This window comes from Carya illinoinensis, chromosome 3 (assembly GCF_018687715.1).
Source record: "Carya illinoinensis cultivar Pawnee chromosome 3, C.illinoinensisPawnee_v1, whole genome shotgun sequence".
NCBI lineage: Eukaryota > Viridiplantae > Streptophyta > Magnoliopsida > Fagales > Juglandaceae > Carya > Carya illinoinensis.
The window spans coordinates 14,805,549-14,826,899 of NC_056754.1; the positions used below are offsets into that span (position 1 = coordinate 14,805,549).

The 21,351-nt window shown below is 36.4% G+C and overlaps 1 protein-coding gene and 1 long non-coding RNA gene across 4 annotated transcripts; one reads left to right on the forward strand and one right to left on the reverse strand.

The window, feature by feature from the left end:
- Positions 1-15,417: 15,417 nt before the first annotated feature.
- Positions 15,418-20,466, reverse strand: LOC122303430 (G-type lectin S-receptor-like serine/threonine-protein kinase LECRK1). Its single transcript, XM_043115214.1, has 2 exons — positions 20,346-20,466; positions 15,418-16,668 (listed from the first exon to the last, which is right to left on the reverse strand). Exon 2 carries the CDS (start codon positions 16,625-16,627, stop codon positions 15,509-15,511), a length of 1,119 nt encoding a protein of 372 aa, XP_042971148.1. The 5' UTR covers positions 16,628-16,668; positions 20,346-20,466; the 3' UTR covers positions 15,418-15,508.
- LOC122303431 lies at positions 16,662-19,474 on the forward strand. Of its 3 annotated transcripts, XR_006240673.1 has the most exons (4): positions 16,662-18,441; positions 18,538-18,711; positions 19,070-19,137; positions 19,221-19,474. It is a non-coding gene; the product is annotated as an uncharacterized LOC122303431 (long non-coding RNA). The 3 variants fall into 3 exon arrangements; XR_006240672.1 differs by having other exon boundaries at positions 16,662-18,711; XR_006240674.1 differs by having other exon boundaries at positions 16,662-18,711; positions 19,247-19,474.
- Positions 20,467-21,351: the final 885 nt, after the last annotated feature.

The following is a 21,351-nucleotide window of genomic DNA, read 5'->3' on the forward strand; positions in this document are numbered from 1 at the left end:
ACTAGATCCCAAACTCTGAAAACACCCGCAACCCAGTCTCAAATCCACCATCCCCCACATAAATGCCTCTCTTTACACTCAATATCACTGCCCAAATAAATGAAAAACTTACACCCTCAACCTTCCCTCAATGGCGTGCCCAGTTTGAAGCTCTCCTCATTGGATATAATCTCCTTGATTATGTCACTGGTGACAATCCATGGCCCCCTACCACCGATCCCTCCATTTCCAATCTTCAAAAAACTCACTGGGTAAGACAAGATAAACTTATCTTTAGTGCCATTTTTGCCTCCACTAGCACCACAATAACTCCCTTTATTTCCGTTGCAAAGACCTCTCATGATGCATGGATCAAATTGCATACTCTGTATGCAAGCAAATCGCAAGCAAATCCTGTACTCGGGCAATGCAATTGAAAGAAGAGCTTACTATGATCAAGAAAGGAAATCAATCAGTTTAGGAATACCTGCACACAGTCAAAGCCCTTGCCGACAAGATATCCCTCATTGATCGTCCCATTTCCGCAAATGATTTAACTCTGTACATCCTCAACGGACTGGGAAGCGATTTTCGTGAAATCGCAGCACCCATTCGTGCTCGGGAAAAGCCATTACTGTTCGAGGAACTGTATGATCTCCTCGTTGGACATGATGCATATCTTCGTCATCTTGACGCCACCACTTAGCAGCTGATTGCGTCGGCAAACTACTCCAATCGACACTCTGGGTCTTCCTCTAACGGCCATAACTCCAAGGGCTTCTACAAAAATGGGTCTGGTCGTGACAATGGATTTTCCAAAAATGGGTCCTCGTCTGGCAAGTCGAAAGACAATAAAAAAATACCAAGTCAAATGGTCAGCGCAGGTATACTCCAAAATGCCAAATATGTGATGAACTGGGTCACACGGCAAAGCATTGCCCACGCCTGCCCCATGCTGGGCATACTGCCAATTATGTGTCTACTTCTCCTGCAAAGAACACCACTTGGCTTATTGATTCAGGAGCTTTGCACAACATTACTGGTGACTTGGGAAATTTATTGGTTCACTATGAATACGACAGCACCGATGAAGTTGTCACAGGTGACGGTTCAGGTTTGCATGTCTCACATATTGGTTCACTAGGTCTCAATTCACCCACATGCACCTTTCATTTAAATGACACTCTTTGTGTTCCTAATATTCGAAAAAATCTCATTTCAGTACATCATTTTACCTCCCAAAATAATGTTCTTGTTGAATTTCATCCTTTGCTTTTTCTTGTAAAGGATCAGACCACGGGGACGGTTCTACTAAAAGGTGAATGTGAAAATGGTGTCTACACATTCCCGGACTCACTGGTGAAAGCTTCCCCGAAAATGGTTGCCAATGTGCATGAACGGACCTCTATAGATGGGTGGCACAAACGTATTGGACATCCATCTCAAAAAATCGTTCATCATCTTGTTAAACATTTTTCTCTTCCAATAATTCAACAAGAACATAGTTCTCATCTTTGTATTTCTTGTTCTATCAATAAAGCGCACAAACAACCATCTCAGTCCAATAGTCTTCAAAGTCATGCACCCCTTGATTTAATTTACACTGATGTTTGGGGCCCGTCAAACACTATTGGCATTGACGGATCACGATACTATTTAATTTTGGTTGATCACTTCACAAAATACATTTGGTTCTATCCTATGGAAACCAAATCTGGAGTTAGTGCGATTTTTCCACAATTCAAACATCTTGTTGAAAATCGATTTCAATCCAAAATCAAAAGTCTTTACTCGGATAATGATGGTGAATTTGTAGCCTTAAAAAATTATCTTTCCATCCATGGAATAAGCCATTACACCACCGCACCTCATACATCACAACAAAATGGTGTATTCGAGCGTCGTCATCGTCATTTGGTAGAAACGGGCCTTACCCTTTTAACTGATGCATCCTTATCATTAGCATATTGGCCCCATGCATTTTCTACTGCAACGTATCTTATCAACAGACAGCCCACACCTCTTCTCAATAATAAATCTCCATTTGAGGCCCTATTTCATCAGTCCCCCAATTACCTCAAACTTAAGAAGTTCAGGTGCCTCTATTATCCTTATACAAAGCCCTACAACACCAACAAGCTACAGCCCAAAGCCATTCCGTGTTTATTTCTAGGCTATTCTTCCACCCAAAATGCGTATAAGTGTCTTGACCCGAAAGCCCAAAAACTTTACATCTCTCGGCATGTCATGTTTGACGAAAGTCAAACCCATCCTTCATTTCCTTCAGCCGAAACATAGCTCTCCTCACCATCTCCTTCGACTGCGACAAAGAGGCCACCCATCACAATACCGTTTCTGCCGAAACCACCACCAGTGACAACGGGAGGCAACGCCGTTTTTGCATCACCTTCAGGTAACCAATCCTTTTCTCCTTCCTCCACTTTTCATGATGTGCATTTTTCCCCTGTTTGCCCTAATTCTTCCCAATCGGCTGAGCATGCACTTTCTCACTCCGATTCACACACTACTCAAGCCACTCAACCCACAACCATGCATGATGACTCTCACTTGGTCTCAAATATCGACATCCACTGCCGAACCCACACAATGACAACTCGGTCCATGAACAATATTCACAAACCCAAGCAGTTCAATTCCGTGACAAAGCACCCTCTTCCACCAACCATTGAACCTACCTGTGTGGGACAAGCACTCCATGAATCTCACTGGAGACAAGCTATGTCAAATGAACTTACTGCCCTTATGTGGCATGGGACATGGGACCTTGTTTCCCCACCCCCAAATTGCAAACTAGTGGGGTGTAAATGGGTTTTTCGTGTCAAACGAAACTCAGATGGGACGGTTGATCGCTTTAAAGCGAGGCTTGTTGCAAAAGGGTTTAATCAACGAGAAGGGCCAGACTACAAATAAACATTTAGCCCAGTGGTAAAACCTGCTACTATTAGAACTGTTTTGACAGTGGCTGTAATGTAAGGATGGTCCTTGAGACAATTAGACGTAAACAATGCTTTTTTGCATGGCCAGTTAACTGAAAATGTTTACATGGTACAACCACCAGGATTTAAAGATGTTACCAAACCGAATCATGTGTGCAGATTAAGAAAGGCTATCTATGGCCTCAAACAGGCTCCTAGAGCCTGGTATTCAGCTCTGAAATTAGCAATCATGGGCCTTGGTTTTCATAACTCCAAGTCAGACTCATCCCTTTTTATCTACAGTCAGAATTCCACTATATGCTACTTACTAGTTTATGTGGATGATTTGGTAATTACTGGTAATGATACACGTTTTGTGGCTAAAATCATTGCACAACTTGGTAATCGGTTCTCCTTTAAAGGACATGGGACAGCTTTATTTCTTCTTGGGCATGGAACTTATTTCAACTCAATCTGGACTTTTCTTGTCTCAACATAAGTACATTCAAGACCTACTGTCCAAAACCAATATGGATGGAGCTAAAGACATCTCAACTCCACTGTCAACCAGCACATCTCTGAAATTAATTGATGGAACAACCTCTACTAACAGTACTGAGTTCAGAAGTGTCATTGGTGCCTTGCAATACCTGTCCTTAACCCACCCATATATCTCGCTCTCCATGAATAAACTTTCACAATTTATGCACAAACCAACTATGACACATTGGACAGTTGCAAAGCGACTTCTTCGCTATCTCAAGCAGACCATTTTCCATGGCATTCATATAAGAAAAAAATCCAGCCTTGAACTAACTAATACTCCGATGCGGATTGGGCTGGCAACTATGATGATCGAACCTCAACTTCAGCCTATATAAGTTTTCTTGGTGTCAATCCCATCTCTTGGAGTTCAAAGAAGCAAAGGGCAGTAGCACGTTCATCTACTGAAGCAGAATATCGAGCTCTTGCAAATGCCACCTCTGAAACATCTTGGCTTATCTCCTTATTCCAAGAACTCGGCCTTCCACTAAGAGGACAACCCAAGCTGCTATGTGATAATTTGGGGGCAACACAACTCAATTTTAATCCAGTACAACACTCTCGAATGAAACATATTCAGATAGATCTTCATTTCGTTCGAGATCTGGTTCAGCGGGGACTTCTCAGTGTTCATCATGTTAACACACAAGACCAGCTAGCTGATCTCCTCACCAAAGCTCTCTCACGCCAAAGAATTGAAAATCTGAGGACCAAGATTGGCTTGGCCGATGGTAGCTCAATCTTGCAGGGGAGTATAAAGGAAACATCCTCAAATCAAGCAAATCCTCAAATCAAGCAAAATAAAGAGGAACCAGATTCTTAGCCTCAAATCATGATTGTAACAAACAATTAATTCCTTGTTGATACTCTGTAATAGCTAGTTTTAATTCTAGGATTCTTGCCTTGAATAACTCCTGTAAATCTTTATTTATGCTATTACCAACGACTGTAAAAGAGTGTAGGTGAACATTATTGAATTAGTGCAGTAAATTGACGTTGTGCAGTTCTGTGTATTTCTCAAAACTCTATCAAGCCATACCTCTAAAGAACTCATCCACTGCCTCAACTACATCATAACCAACAATATGCCAACAACATCGGTAGAAACCCGAGCCAAACTGGTCAAGACCTGGGCTACTATCTATCGGGATAGACTTCAAGGCCTCACAAACTTCTTGGGACACAGGAATCTTACATAATTCCTCATTATCAACCTGCTGAATCACCTTTTGCACCATACCCACCAAATTCAGTACTGCATGAGAGACAACAGCTTCCAAAAATCTTTGAAAGTGTCACACGGCTCCCTGTCGGATCTGTTCCAAAGAAGTAAGACTAGAACCATCTTCGAGATGCATTACCTTTACTTCTTGGTGATTTCAGCAATTGATAGCATGAAAAAATATAGCATGTGCTTTCCCCTTTTGGATCCAAGATTGCTTTGCTTGTTGAGCTAATCATTGCTCTTCTCAATCAAGCCAAACACAAAGCTCAACCTAAGAAACAACAAGATTAGTTTCAAAGTCCTCTAAGTGAGTAGCTTGCAAACTCTCCTCTAAACCCCTTATCCGGTCCTCAAGCTCTACAATATGTTTATCAGTCCTTTCAAAAACCTTCTTCTTCCAAATATGCAAAGCAACCTTCAAATGTTTGAGTTTCATCAATAGAGATTCCAACTTTGAACCCCTTCCGTCTTCGCTGTGCCAAGCCTGAGAAATACAGTTAAAAAATTGATCATTTGAAAACATATGCCGGAATTTGAAGGAGGGAAACCCATACGGCTCCATCTTTGCTTCCAAAACAATCTGCATTGGTGCATGGTCCAAAAAAAATCCGAGAATTCAAATCTGACAACGAATATCAAATTGAACAAAAGAGAAATGAAATGCAAGAAAGAATAGAGAGGAAAAGAATCTTGGAGAGAAAATGTATTGAATCATATTGAATGAACTTTTTTATTTTTACATGAATCTAAGGTCTATTTATACACATATGGAAGGATAACTAACATAACTAACTACTATACACGTGTAATAATTTTGACTCAACTTATATAATCTAATACTCCCCCTCAAGATGGAGTGTAAATGTTAATAACACCCATCTTGGAGAGAATATTCGAGAAAAGACTGAAACCATGAGGCTTAGTCAAAATGTCTGCTACTTGATGAATTGAAGAAACATGCAATATTTTTAGAGTTCCTGCCAGTAATTTTTCTTGAACAATATGACAATTTATGTCAATGTGTTTTGTTCGTTCATGGAAAACTAGGTTTGCAGCTATATGAATAGTAGCCTCATTGTCACAAAAGAGCACTGCTGGTTTGAGCTGAGGCGTAGACAGGTCATTTAGTAAGTGTTGCAGCCAAGTAATCTCACATGTAGTTGTTGACATAGCACGATATTCAGCCAAGTAATCTAGAGACTGTGTTTTAGTTCTTGGATTTCCATGAGACAAGTGAATGTCTAAGAAAAATACAAAAACCAATTATTGATTTTCTAGTGTCCCTGCATGCAGCCCAGTCTGCATCACAAAAAGCTTTGAGTTGCAAATCACTAGATGAAGGGAAGAATATCCCTTGGCCAGGATTACTTTTGATATATCTTAGGACACGATGAACAGCTGCCAGATGAACATCAGTGGGATTTGCAACATACTAACTTAGAATTTGAACAGCAAATGACAAGTCAGGTCTTGTAATTGTTAGATAGAGGAGTCGACCCACAAATCCTCTATAATAAAGTGGATCTGGAAGAGTTGTTCCTTTTGTCTTGGAGAGTCTCAGATTTTGATCCATAGGGAATGAAGCAGGCTTGCATGCTAAATAGCCTGAATCAGAAAGTATCTCGAGTGCATACTTTCTCTATGAGACAGTAATTCCTTTGGTGGATCAAGCAATCTCAAGACCAAGAAAATACTTCAAAGGTCCAAGGTCTTTGAGCTTGAATTGAGAGTGAAGAAATTGTTTTAAATCAGCTACTGTAGCATCCTCATTACTGGTGATGATGATATCATCTACATAAACCAGTAATGCAATGAATGAACTATTTTTCTGTCGAGTAAACAAGGTTGGATCAGTTGAAGATTGAACAAAAACATGACTCATCAATGCAAAGGAGAACTTTGAGAACCACTGTCTTGATGCCTACTTGAGTCCATATAAGGACTTATTTAGTTTACACACAAACTGAGGATTAGTTGAATTAGCTTTAATAGATGGTAAAAACTCCCCCTGAGCAGAAGATCCACTTGAATGGCAATGAAAACCAGGAGGAAGAGACATGTAGACTTCCTCATCTAAGTCTCCATGCAAGAATGCAGTGTTGACATCTAATTGGTGTAAAGAACAATTTCTAGATGCAACAATGACTAAGAGTACTCTCACAGTAACTAGCTTGGCAACTGGGGAAAAAGTTTCCAAATAATCCAACCCCTCTTGTTGTGTATAGCCCTTAGCAACTAATCAGGCTTTATATCTTTCAACATAACCATTTGATTTGTATTTTATCTTGTAAACCCACTTACACCCAACAGCTTGCTTGTTGGGAGGCGAGTGAGTTAGTGTCCAAGTTTTATTATCTTCCAAAGCGTTGATTTCAGCAGCCACAGCATCACACCACTGACTGTGTTGTATGGCTTCTCTGAAGGATGTTGGTTCTTTGTGAGAAGAAATAGAAAGTGTGAGATCTTTATGAGAAGAAGAGAGGTTAGAATATGATATGAAGGAGGAAAGTGGATATTTAGTACCTGAGATTGAACCTTTGCTCAAGGAGTCAGATGATGAAGTGGCCTCTGCAGAGTTGGCTAAGCTGCAATGATAATCTGCAAGATATGATGGAGGCTTATGTATTCTAGTGGATTTTCTAGTAGGAAGTTGTGAGGAAACAAAATTAGAATTGGACTGAAAATTAGTTGGAGGTAAGTTGTTTATGTGGTCATTTATGGGGTTTGAAATCTGGGTTGTAGGTAATCTGAGTATATAATCAGAAGCAAGATCATCTGTTTGTGGTACTGGTATGACTACTGATTTAGTGGAAAAATCATAACCAGTTTTGAAAGGAAAAACAGATTCTTGAAATATAACCTCTCTAGACAAATAAATGGTATTGGTTTCTAAATCTTAGAGTTTGCCATATGGATATCTAAGAAAGATACAAGGATGAGCTCTAGATGCAAACTTAGAATGATTATGAGCTAGAGTGGATGCAAAACATAGACAACCAAAGACTCGAAGATTAGAATAATTTGGTGGTTTAGAGAAAAGAATTTCATATGATGTTTTATCAGATAGCAAAGGGGAGGGAGTTCTATTTATTAAGTGAGTTGCTGTGAGAACACACTCACTCCAAAAAATGAGAGGCAAGTTTGCATGGAATCTAAGAGATCGTGCCACATTTAAGAGATGTTGATGTTTACGCTCAACTACACCATTTTGTTGAGGTATAGCTACATAGGTTTGTTGATGTATGACCCCTTTAGAAGAATAAAAATCTAGGATATCAAACTCAGCTCCTCTATCAGTCCTTATTGTTTTGATATTAATATCAAATTGTGTCTTAATGAGTGTAAAAAATGACTGAAGTAGAGGTCAAGTGTCAAATTTATTTTTCATTAGATACACCCAAGTACAACGTGAGTGATCATCTACATTTGAGAGAAAATATCTAAAACCAGTAATGGATTCAACAGAGAAAGGACCCCAAATATCACAATGTATCAAATCAAAAACTTTATTGCTGATAGAATCACTAACATTGAATGGCAATCTTTTATGTTTTGCCATTGGACAGATATTACAAGTGAAATTGGAAGGAGTAGTATTATCAGGTATTGACTTATGAATTGTTTGAATCTTTTTGAAGAAGGATGACCTAACCTAAAATGCCAAAGATCAAAGGAGGAAATGTTTATAGTAGAATTAACAGCAGCAAATGCACTAGAATTGTTAATAGATGCTTGCAAAAGATATAACCCAGCCACTTGCTTAGCCACTCCAATCGTCTTCCAAGAGTGTAGGTCCTGTATGAAACAGAAATCAGAAAGGAAAAGAAAACAACATGAGTTTTTAGTAAGTTTCTTGACTGAAATGAGATTAAAAGAAAAAGAAGGAACATATACAACATTATGAAGAATCAAAGATTCTGATAGTTGCATAGTTCCAATATGTGTCACAAGAACACATGCTCCATTTGGCAATTTTACAGAAGTATTTGTGACAGAAATAATTGTAGTGAGATGCGAAAGAGAACTGACCATATGGTCAGTAGCACCACTATCAATTATCCAGGAATTTGACTGTGTAAAGATAGATTCAGGTGAATTAACCATACCTGATAAACTCAAAAAATTAAAGGTTGAATTTGTCATAGCATTCATTGCTATTGGTTGATGAAGTGTTTGTGAAGAGGTTTGAAGGAATGAAAGAAGTTGTTTACACTGTTCTTGGGTAAATGAGAATTGAGGAGTGGATGAATTTATGAATGCCTCATCAGAAACATTAGAAGATAATGAAACTTGATGTACAGAAGATGTTCTTGTTCTTGGGTTCTGACGATATCCAGGAGGATATCCATGCAACTTGTAGCATCTATCAATCGTATGACCAGTGAGACCACAATGAGTGCAAACTGGCTTAGATCTTGATTTTTGGTAGTTCTTGACATTTGTTGTAGGAGCAGCCACATTCTTGCTAAACAAAGCAGCAAATTCAGATAACACAGAACATCCCACAACTTTTCTTTGCTTTTCTTCTTGTAAAGTAAGAGATAAAACTCTGTCAATGGATGGCAGTGGATCCATTAATAAAATTTGACCCCGAATGTGTGTAAAAGAATCATTGAGACCCATTAAAAACTGAACAACATATTCATTTTGATGTTGATCAATTACTTTCTTCAAAGCTCCACAAGAGCAGCCCAGATTGCAAGAACAACTTGGAAGTGGTTTTACAGTGGAAAATTCATCCCATAGAGCTTTCAAACTTGTGTAATAAGAACTAACTGAATTTTGATCTTGAATTAAAAAAGCAAGATCTTTCTTGAGTTGGAAAAGACTAGGACCATTACCTTGTGTGCATCTTGTTTTCAGATTTTTCCAAACCTCTTCGGCAATAGAGGTACTGATAACACTAGCAACAATTTCTCGTGTAAGAGAGTTAAGAATCCACGAAAGGACCATGTTATTACATCAAAACCATTGAATATACAATGGATCAGTCTGACTGGCAGGGCAAGAAAAGGTTCCATCTACGAAACCCGTCTTGTTCTTGGCATTAAGAGCTGTCAACATTGATCTGCTTCACGTATAATAATTCTCACCATTCAAAGGTTGAGACACCAAGATCGATCCAGGGCTTTCTCCATTGGTAAAAATATTTTTCTTCCGTCCAACTTTAGTCTCATAATTTTTTATTTTATTTTTTTTGCCCTCTATTTATTTTTTTACGCACACACCCTCTCTGTTTTAGTTCACCGTGTACACACTCAGACCACTTGATCCCTCTTCATGTAGATCACTATTCTTTCACTTGATTTTAGTGAGTTTTGGGCTTAGAATTATGTGGGTTTCTTGAAATTGAGGTTGTGCGAAGCCGTTTGTGACTTTTTTTTTGGTAAGTCCATGTTACTCTCTTCTTCTCTTTTGTTCATCGCTTAGTAAAAGGGGGATCTTATGGGATTTTTATGAGTTTAGTTATTTTAATTATTTTTGTTAAAGTGTAGCATTTTGGGTTGATGTGCGGCGAATGGGTTTGATTGGGGGTTGCTTGTAGTGGTTTACTGACTATGTGTGCGATGTGTGTTTAAGCTGGTTTTGTTGGATGTGTTATGAGGGGCATAGATGCCCGGGATTGAAGTGTTGGATGATTAAAAATATATGGTGGTTTTGTTGAAGTTTTATATTGAAGGTTGGAGTTGACGCAGTTGTTTGAGTTAGGTTTTAGACGCAAAATTTGTTGTGGTTGGCTTTAGAGAATTTTTTATTGTTGGTTTGGTGTTGGTAAGAGGTAGTTGTATGAGTTGAATTTGGTTGTTGGGAGAAAACTTTTAGTGGCTGTGTTGGGGTTTAAATGCTGATGGTTTGAGGAGGGGACTGTTCGGGTTTAATTTTATGAGAGATATTGAGTTAAAAAGGGGTTGTTTCGGATTATTACTTAATAAATAGTAGCTTATGGATTGGTTTAGTAAATGTTGGGTATATGTTTTGTTTAGGTGGTGTTACTGCTAGAGTTCCAACTCAAGGCGTAGATAATACATGGAAGTCAGGTAAGCGGGGTTCCTATGCTAGCTTTGTACAAAAAGAAATGAAATGAGGCCGACATTGAAAATATGCATGTTTGTTTTTGAAAAGAAATCTGAAAATGACCTTAGATGTTTGTTATGCATACACATGAAATCTATTAAGCGAAAGTGTTTTATATCATGAATGATGTAGACATGAGCTTATTTTGCATATTGTTTTTTAACTTTGTAAAAGGAGAGAAAATGAGATTCTTAAAGTTTTGTTGGGTTTAAAATGAAGATATTTTAATTTTTGCTCTGTTGAATATATGAAATGATCTGAAGCTACTCAGTACTTTGTTCTGATACAATGTGTCCTCTGAGAAGCTTTGGCATGAGTTTCTGATTTTGCATCTGAATATCATCTGTTTCCGATGACATGTCTGTTTTGTTTTCTGTTAAGACCCCGCCATGGGTATAATAGTGGCATATGGTCCCGCCATGGGTATAATAGTGGCATATCGCCTCACCACGGGTATAATGTGGCACAACCCTACCACGGGGGTGAAACATGGAATACGACCTCACCACGGGTATAATGGTGGTTTATAACCTTATCACGGGGGTGAAACATGGAATACAGCCCAGCCACGGGTATAATGATGGTTTATAACCCTACCACGAGGGTAAATCATGGTATCTGTCCATATATAATGCTCCGATGCAATATGAAGATGATATTTCAGTTTACGGAATGCCAATGGGTTTATATTTTTTTTAACTGAAAGTTTTATTGAAAACTTCGTTGTTAATTTTGTAAAGTATTTGTTTCTACATTCTGAAAGCAAATTGTTTCTAATTCTGCATATTGAAAGTAAAAGTTTTGTTATGCATTCCAAACTTTGTAATTGCTCATGCTTACATACTAGTATAGTTTATTTGCTTACTGAGTTGTTGATAACTCACCCCTTTATCTTCATAACATTTTTCAGATGATTTTGATGATGCGGCTGAAGAGTAATAAAGTATGTGGCAGAAATAGTTGAGGGTAGTGGTTGAATACCTTGGAGTATGAGTGTTGTTGGAAGATTTATTTATTAAGTAACTTTGATTTTAGTATGTTCAGATGATTATGAACTCATGTATTATTTCAGTTCTTTATGTTAATAGAGACATGAGAAGTAGTTGATTCATTGTATTTGGGTTATGGTTTTGAGGAGTCGATGAATTGATATGTACAGTTAATTATTCTTGGAGGTATTTTATGTTTGGTTTTGGAGTTTTTGCAAATATATTTTTGGGATATGAAAAATATGTTAGAAATTTGTTGAGGTACTTATCAGGTTATAAGAACTAACTCTCCGAACCTTTGAGTTTGATTGGTTCCATGGTCTTCCTCAGTTATAAGTGAGGATTATTTTTAATAAAATTGGGAGGGGGTCACTCATGGACATGTGGCCTATGTCTCTTTTAAATTTTAAAAAAAAAAAAAAAAAAGTGAGTATTAGGGGACAAAAGTTTTGGAAGCTACTTGAGTATTTGACTTGGGGAGGTACCAATAGTTACGGAGAGGATATTTATTCAAATTGTAATGATATTTATTTATTTTGAGACAGTCATAGCAACAATTTTTCCACAATTTTAGATTCTATCTTTCTCGATCGCCATGGTTAATGTGCGACTGGGAAAAGCATGGAATCAGTCTCCACAAGTAAGGTTTTAAATAAATCAGTCCGTTCGATAGTCCGCTTGACATTCGTTTGGTTAAATTCAAATCGAATTTGATTTATGAGAAAAAAAAATTTTGCCTTTAAAAGTAAACACATGTTCGATTAATAAATGACACATATTTGACTCAACTCAACTAACACTCCTTTATGTAGGCTAGACTTGATAGTTCAATTCAATTAAAACTTAGATAAATATATAATATTAATTAATAATATAAGCATAGCACTTTTTATAATTAAATATATAATATATAATCTATTATTTATACCTATATGGAATATACTTTATAGCTATGTTTTATAATTTATAAAATAATTAATCGATAAGATCAAGTACTAAAATATCTTGTACACAACGCGTTATTTCCACTTATTAGCTCCATCAGAGTAGATATACTAGTATTCGATTTCGTTGTCAAAGGAACAAGGACCCCAAAAGGTCTTTGTCATTATACCCATATAGTCTTCTTTCCAAGTCTCTGTCTTCTTCAAATATTAAGTGCTATTCAAAGATGTGGTGTTGTATTATGTTTCATATGAGTTGTATCCCCAAGGGCAAGGTATATAGAAAAGATAGCAACTCTATTTTCCAGACTTTAGGGCTACCAGATAACGGTATGGAAAACAAAGACATGTAAAAAAGAGTATAAATAATAGTAAAAGTTGATGATCCGTACTTTCTCTTTAGATATCTGTATTTAGACACTTGAACATTTTGATGGTATCGAAAGGAAAAACAGTAAAACTTGTATGCCTATGATACGCAGAGTTTTGACTTTTGAGAATGGAAGAAACCAAGTCTTCCATTTATGGTATTGTAAGTACTCAAATACAAGTCTTCTTTGTGTAATGAAAGGTTTTGAAGAAACCAAGTCTTCCATTTATATGTCTGAGTGAAATGGTGATTGCGGAGGAAAAGTCTTCTTTCCCAGCTGTCTTGTCTTAATCAAATACAAGTCTTCTTTGTGGAAAGAAGGGCGTTGAAGAGTATTAGAGTTTGAAATTGTTGTAAACTAGTACTGTTTGAAATGTGAGGATTACAAATGTGAAATAACTTTTAATTTTTCCGATCTTTAAAGCAGATTTGACTTACAGTATCATTGCATTTTTTTTTTAAGCAAGATTTGCATAATATATTGAAAGACAAATAAAGCTTACAAGCTTACAAAGGGGGGATAATTATACTTACAGTGTCATTGTTTTAGGTTTAAAATGCAAAGACTCGTGAATAATTATTGATTTATGATTTAGTTTCATTATATTCTGATTTTATCACAAATATCATATAATTAAAAATAAATAATTTTTCTAAATAATTTTAATAACGTAACATCTCATAATTAGACGCTCGGAACTACCCTCTGTTTGGTGTCTTCTAAACTGGTTTTAAACTGTTAAAAGTAAGAGTTTTGCTACATACAAACATAGTTGTGCACTAATCTGTGTATCAACACTGATTTATTTATACTTAAAATTTAAATTATCACTATTTTTAATAAAATTTATTTTTTGACCAATCACATTATATTAGTACACAGATTAATACATAATTATACTTACAACTATACTTTTTCTAAAAGTAACAATCAAATCCAGTGGTCTTCGATTAGTTACAGGAACGAAGAAAACAAACATACAATAAGTTATAACCACAACCTCCAACACCAAGAAAAACGGAGAGATAACTTGGATTTATCTCTTCGTTTTTCTTGGTGGATTTTGGTTTACGTACAGATCCATGACTGCCAAATGTACCCACTTTTCCGACATATTGCTCAAGTTGACTACTCATGGGCCCCCATTTAAATCATCCCCGTTTCCAGCCAACCACCCACCCAAAAAAATTAAAATTATATCTACAATGACCTGTAAAGCTACATCTATCGGAGGATCTAGTCCATGTGTTTATGCCTACGTTGTCCACTTTCCAGAATGTTTTTTTTTTTTTTTGGGAGTTGTTCTTCATGATTCAAAGCTTTGCTTTTTTTATTTATTTCTACCCACCCAAAAAATTTAAAATTATATCTACAATGACCTGCAAAGCTACCTCTATCAGAGAATAATTATTGATTTATTATTTAGTTCCATTATATTCTGATTTTATCACAAATATCATTTAATTAAAAATAAATATTTTTTCTAAATAATTTTAATAACGTAACATCTCATAATTAGACGCTCAGAACTACCCTATCTAGTCCATGTGTTTATGTCTACGTTGTCCACTTTCTAGAATGCATTTTTCATTTTTTTCTTCACTACTGTCCCTTTTCGCAAGAAAAAAGTTCTGAAAAAGTTTTGCGGAACCATGGAGAGCAACACTGAACTGATGTTGGATTGGACTGGATTTCCCAATCAACGGGGGAAGAAAACACCTATTCCCTTTTTTATTATATTTTGCCTAGTTTTGTCAAAAAAACGCCCATTCTCTATTTTAACTACTCTCTTTTTTTTTTTCTTAGCAAAGAAAAAAACTAATCACTTTTCTAAAATCTCCAATATCCCACTCTCTATTATTTTTTATTTTATTAAAATAATCTTTATTTATTATTATTTTAACTCATTTCTTCTCAACTTTTCTCAAACATGTAAGAGTTATTTGTTTTTTTTCATGTTTTTAACTATTTATCTATAACTATTATTTTTTTTAAATTCTCTATTATTTATTTCCCACAAAAGATGATGTTTTCCACATCTATAATTTCCTATTAATGATAAACTCATTTTTAAATGATGCTAAAAATGTAACAATAATGATAAAAAATATAAATAACTGTAGAAAAAAAAATTTGGTCCTCAAAATATACAGCCCGATGGAGGTAAAATTTGGCTAAAATGCCTTTGGGGAGGGGAATGGCAAAAATATTTTAATAAATTATATAAAATAAAACTCATAAATTAACATGATTTTACATGATACATTAAACTTATTTTATAATATTTATAAGCTCTCTTTACCACGATAGCATTTCTCTCAAATGTTAAAAAGAAAAAAAAGAAAAGAAGCAAAAGAGACAAAAGCACTGAAGCAAATATTAAGATAGGCTTGGTTTTTCAACAATAGAATTCCTTTTCATATTCTAAACATGGAGTTTTGAAATATCAACGAGCGTTAGATATGCTTCTATACAGCCAACGACGATATTTGTATATTGCAATTCCAGCAATTGCCAAGATAATGCATCCAAATGAAAGCAATGAAACGAGAATAATCAGAATCACCACTCGATTCTTCTTTTTCCTTTTGCAACTTTTAGAATCGGAATTTCTTTCACAGCCTGAAACGCACCTGTCTTGGTTAACACGTTTGAATCCGGGTAGACATTCCTGACAGAGACCGGTAGCGTCCTTAGGGGCACACGTATCATTCGGACCAAACCATGTGATTTTCCAATCACCATTCTGATCCATATTGTGCGAGTAATGCCGCAAGGTTCCGTCAGGGTCAATTCTCAAACGATAGATTACCTCTTTTGTTGGACCTCCCTTTGTAATGTTCACTATTGATATGCCGGTGCCATTGAGCAAGTAGAGGCGACCATCAGTATCAAAATTTAGTGAAACATTAGTTCTTCCTCCAGGAACACCACCATCATTCCAATAACCATATTTAACTGAGAAGTTGGTTCCAACCGGGTACATCGCCAGCCATCCATCTTGTTGCATTATGAGACGAAAAATGCCTTTTGAGTGGTCGGTGTCCGAACGACTGGAAAACAACACTTTACCGTCGGTCTTGTCAGCCTTGAGCTCCTGACTTGGTAATAAGGTGTCGGTTGGCTGGTCGAAACTCTGCCATATTGTCCTGTTATCTGAATTATAGAGAACAAAGTTGCCGGAATCCAACATTGATGCCGCTGCTGCACCTTCGGTAGTATTTACGGCGTTCCCCGTCTCCATGCCTTGTGCCGTCAGCAGAACCAGCCGTCCGTCGCTTGTGAAGCTCAATTTAACATCACCAAGAAGTGGAGGATTGTCTCTGTTGGCTGTCCAGACCACAGTCTTCTGTGGAATCCCGGCAATAAAAATTCCAACAGCATAGCCGTTGTCCTGCAGCTTGTAGAACCCAAAGGCATATAGACCGGAACGTGATAGCCATGAAGAGTTGGTACCCGTAGGTATTAACAAAGAGCCCGGCCTGAACAAGGATTGCTCAGGTTCTTGAGCTTCTGCAGTGGAAATTACTGAGAAGAGGAGAAGAAGAGGCCAGATGGTTGCCATCGTCACGGAATTGTTCTCTCTGCGTTTTTCTTCCTCTGGATCTGCTTTCAATTGGAAAAGTCAAAGAATGCAGCACGCAAGGATGGAGTGTGGGGTAAATGTTGTGGAAAACCACATGTTTCGTGGAGTTGTCTTGCTTTTGTTTCTTGTTCTCCTTTGCTTAGAAACCACTTGTTTCTATAACTACGGTTCTGTACAATGCGTCCACTCTAGTAACTACCATTTTCACAAAGAAAAACCTTAAAGTACAACTCAAATTTATTTTTTATTGCAAACATACTCTGAGATGGGAACTGGATAAAGTTTTTATTTTGGCATAATGAGAACAAGGAAAGGTGTCTTCCGTCCACACATGTTGGACTAATTTGGGTGTAAGGGAGAAAAAAAACCCCCAATGAGATGTTTTTGATGGAATTGTCATCTTTCTAGCCGTGCGTGCGTGTGACAATGAGTAGTTGGCCTTGCTATGTGCATGTGATTGTGACATAGTTCATGTGTGAGTTTGAGCAAGCTTTGTTTATATTTGGAGCAAGTTTTTCTAAAAGTCCAATTAACAAGTTTCACCAGTCCTTTCAGTAACTTATCATATGCTTAAAATATACATAATAATTTTTTGAATAAGTTCCAACCCATTTTAAAGAACTGTTTCTTTCAAAAGTTGCATGTTAAAATTGTTTCTTATTGTTAGTGAGATTTTAGGTCCCCTGATATTTTGGTTCATTTCTAGAAGAATTACGTCGATAAAGAAAATAAATTCAAGCCCACATATTAGGGGTGTGCATCCGGACCGGATTTTTTCCGGATCCGGTCCGGAAATCCGGATCCGGGTGAATCCGGGCGGTTATCCGCCCGGATTACACCCGGGCGGTTGAGAGAAAAACGGATCCGGTTACGGATCCGGTTTTTTAATCCGGTAATCCGTAACCGGATATTACATCCGGATTCTTTTTTCCTCTTGCCAAACGACACCGTATTTCTTACATTTCCTCTCCAAAACCGAACGAAATTTCCTCTCAGCTCAGTCTCTCGTCTCCAAACCGAAAGAGAAACCCTAGCCGTGCCGTGCCGATCCGATTGCGAATCTATCTCTGTCTCGAAATCGACGGTATGCTAATCTCTCTCTCTCTCTGTCTGTCTTTCTCTTGGTTTGTATTTGATTTTCGCTTGGTCTATTGGGTTTGTGTTTGATTTTCTGGGTTTATTATTTTGTGAAGCTGATGTTTATATCTCTTTCGATTTTTCATGCTTTTGGTCTCTTTGTCTTTGTCTTTCTCTCGGTTTTCTCTCAGTTTGGTTGGATTTTTCTGGGTTTTTGTTTGATTTTCGCTTGCTCTAGTTTGGGTTTGATTTTCTGGGGTTGGGTTTCTCTTTCGGTTTGGAGACGAGAGACTGAGCTGAGAGGAAATTTCAGTGGATGGGACGGTGGAGAAGCAGGGGAGAAGTGGGACGAAGAAGATAGTAGTAAGGTGATGGGGATGGAGATGGAAATGGAAGGAGTGAGATGGGCTGTTGATGTGGGGATATGGGCCATGTGTTTGGGGGTTGGCTTCTTGGTTTCTAAAGCTTCAGCGAGGAGGTTGAGACGCAGGAAAATATTTTGAGGCTTTTGTTTGCCCTTCCACTTATAGTAAGCTTATAGTTGGAAGATCAATTTTGAAAAACTTCACTCTATACAGTCATTTGTTAAGACATTCTACATTTTTTTCTTCTTAAGGTAACCCTCTTCCTTCAACTTCAGCAACTTAATTTTTTGTTCTTGATGGTGTGAGCTTTGGAGCTTCTGACTTTGCATACACTGCATATTCAATCATATGGTATGAAGCTTTTGACTAACCCATTGCTCTGTTTATTTTTTATCACCATGGTTATTTATTGCCTTTGTCTAATTATTTATCATCTGCTGACCACAGGAAGCAGAATATTTTGGTGTTCCATTGCCAAACATATCAAAATATTCCATTGCCAAACATATTGCCAAACATATCAAAATATTCCATTGCCAAACATATTGACAATGGAATAGATAAAAACTCTGGTCAACAACTCTGGTCAACTCTCCATTGCTCTTTCATTCCTTTCAGATGGTAAATATCAACTGAATAGATAAAATAGTTGGGTTTATAAATATGGTAGATAGAAGGATAAGAACTCGTAAGATAATTGTAAAAAAAATAATGTTAAAAGTCACGACAAAATCTTCCTAGAGAGTTTATCCATTTGTTTTTTATTTACTGCCTTTGTCTAATTATTTATCATCCGCTGACCACAGGAAGCAGAATATTTTGGTGTTCCATTGCCAAACATATCAAAATATTCCATTGCCAAACATATTGAATTTGGACCTGATTAACAAGTGGTTGTGCTTTTTACATGGAAATTGGGCATGGTTTTCTCTTAGGAAAATATCCAAGTTTGAATTTTTTATGTTTTGATTTGTGATAGAGAATTCTGGAGCATTGGACTCTGCTTATGTTCTTGCTCAAGATCAGTATGGCAATTATATCATGCAGGTTGGTTTTGTTTTTCTTACATGGTTCAATTTGTTTTTTTTTTCTCTTCCTTCGTTAATGGTGTTTGATGAATGTGGCTGCAGCCTAATATATAGGCATTGATTTCCAGGAACCATACCTTGAAGAAGCACATCTTGACGTTGTGAATGAAAGTATAAAGAGTTATCCAAGCAATGTGATCAACTTTGCTAGTGCTGGCAGTGGTGTTTTCCCACAAATTTTCCCCCAAATTCAAGATTCAAGATGTGGAGTTCTTATATTGTGTTGATTTAATTAAATGTGATGTATTATTATTTATTTTGTTTGTAAATTTATGTTTTGTAAATTTTGTTCTTATATTATGTTTTGCATTGTAAATTTATATTAATTTTTTTAGAAAATTCTTTTAAAGTGTTTTAATTATTTTTTTTAAAAAAATATGGGCAATTTAAATATGAGATCAGATTTTTTTTAATAAAAAAAGTGCTATCCTGGATTGAATTTTTTTCAAAACCCGGATTGAATCCGGTTATAACCCGGATATCCGGGATTAAAGCAAAAAGAAATAAAAAATCCGGATATCCGGTTACAATCCGGATATCCGGATTGAATCCGGTTATCCGCCCGGATTTAGTCCGGGTTCAATCCGGGCGTTGACATCCGGATCCGGATCCGGTTATGGCCGGATACCCGGATCCGGATCCGGATGCACACCCCTACTAAATATTATGCAGGTTATGTGCTCTTTATGATATAAATCAAAGCATATATAAGAATATTATTATCTGCTTTTTTAAACATATAAAATATCCATCATGCTAACTGAATTTGAAGCTCCTTAAAAAAATAAAAAAATAAAAGATCGATTATCATATAGGTACTATATTTTGAATAACTTTTTCTCCATGTAACCAACAAGTACAAAATTAACCAATTTTAACTGCTAAGTACACAAACTTCAAGGGCATACACCCAATTATATAATTAAATTAAATTCTAAGTATCAAGGGCATACACCCAATTATATAATTAAATTAAATTCTAAGTACTTGGCTGAGATGCCACATTAAGAGCTATTCATAGATGTGGTGCTGTATTTTGTTTTGTATGAGATTTATAACCCCTAAGGACATTATAAATAAAAAATTAAAAATTAAAAAAATAAAAGAAAAATAAAAAATGAAAGAAAGAAGAAGAAGATAAGCAACTCAATTTTTCAGAAAACTTACAATAGTGAAAGTTGATGACCCGTGCCTTCTCTTTAGAAATCTGTGTTGAAACGCCTGTTTGTTTTGAAGATATCGAAAAGAAAAACAGTAAAACTTATATGCCTTTGATATGAGAGTTTTGGCCCTTGGGGATGGAAAACAACAAGAAACATTGAATTTATAGGTCTGAGTGAAATGGTGATTGTGGAGGAAAAGTCTTATTTCCCAGCTGTCTTGTCTTAATCAAATACAAGTCTTCTTTGTGGAAAGAAGGGCGTTGAAGAGTATTAGAGTTTGAAATTATTGTAAACTAGTACTGTTTGAAATGTGAGGATTACAAATGTGAAATAACTTTTAATTTTTCCGATCTTTAAAGCAGATTTGACTTACAGTATTATTGCATTTTTTTTTTTTAAGCAAGATTTGCATAATATATTGAAGGAAAATGCAGAGACTCATGAAAGACAAATAAAGCTTACAAGCTTACAAAGGGGGGATAATTATACTTACAGTGTCATTGTTTTAGGTTTAAAATGCAGAGACTCATGAATAATTATTGATTTATTATTTGGTTCCATTATATTCTGATTTTATCACAAATATCATATAATTAAAAATAAATATTTTTTCTAAATAATTTGAATAACGTAACATCTCTCATAATTAGACGCTCGGAACTACCCTATCTAGTCCATGTGTTTATGTCTACGTTGTCCACTTTCTAGAATGCTTTTTTTTCGTTCTGAGAGTTGTTCTTCATGATTCAAAACTTTGCTTTTTTTATTTTTTTTCTTCACTACTGTCCCTTTTCGCAAGAAAAAAGTTCTGAAAAAGTTTTGCGGAATCATGGAGCTAGAGCAACACTGAACTTATGTTGGATTGGACTGGATTTCCCAATCAACAGGGGAAGAAAACACCTATTCTCTTTTTTATTATTTTTTGCCAAGTTTTGTTAAAAAAAAGCCCATTCTCTATTTTAACTACTCACTTTTTTTTTTTTAGCAAAGAAAAAAACTAATCACTTTTC

Bases quoted from the DNA above. Each gene is read 5' to 3' on its own strand.
- LOC122303430 (XM_043115214.1), bottom strand. From the start codon at position 16,627: ATGGCAACCATCTGGCCTCTTCTTCTCCTCTTCTCAGTAATTTCCACT.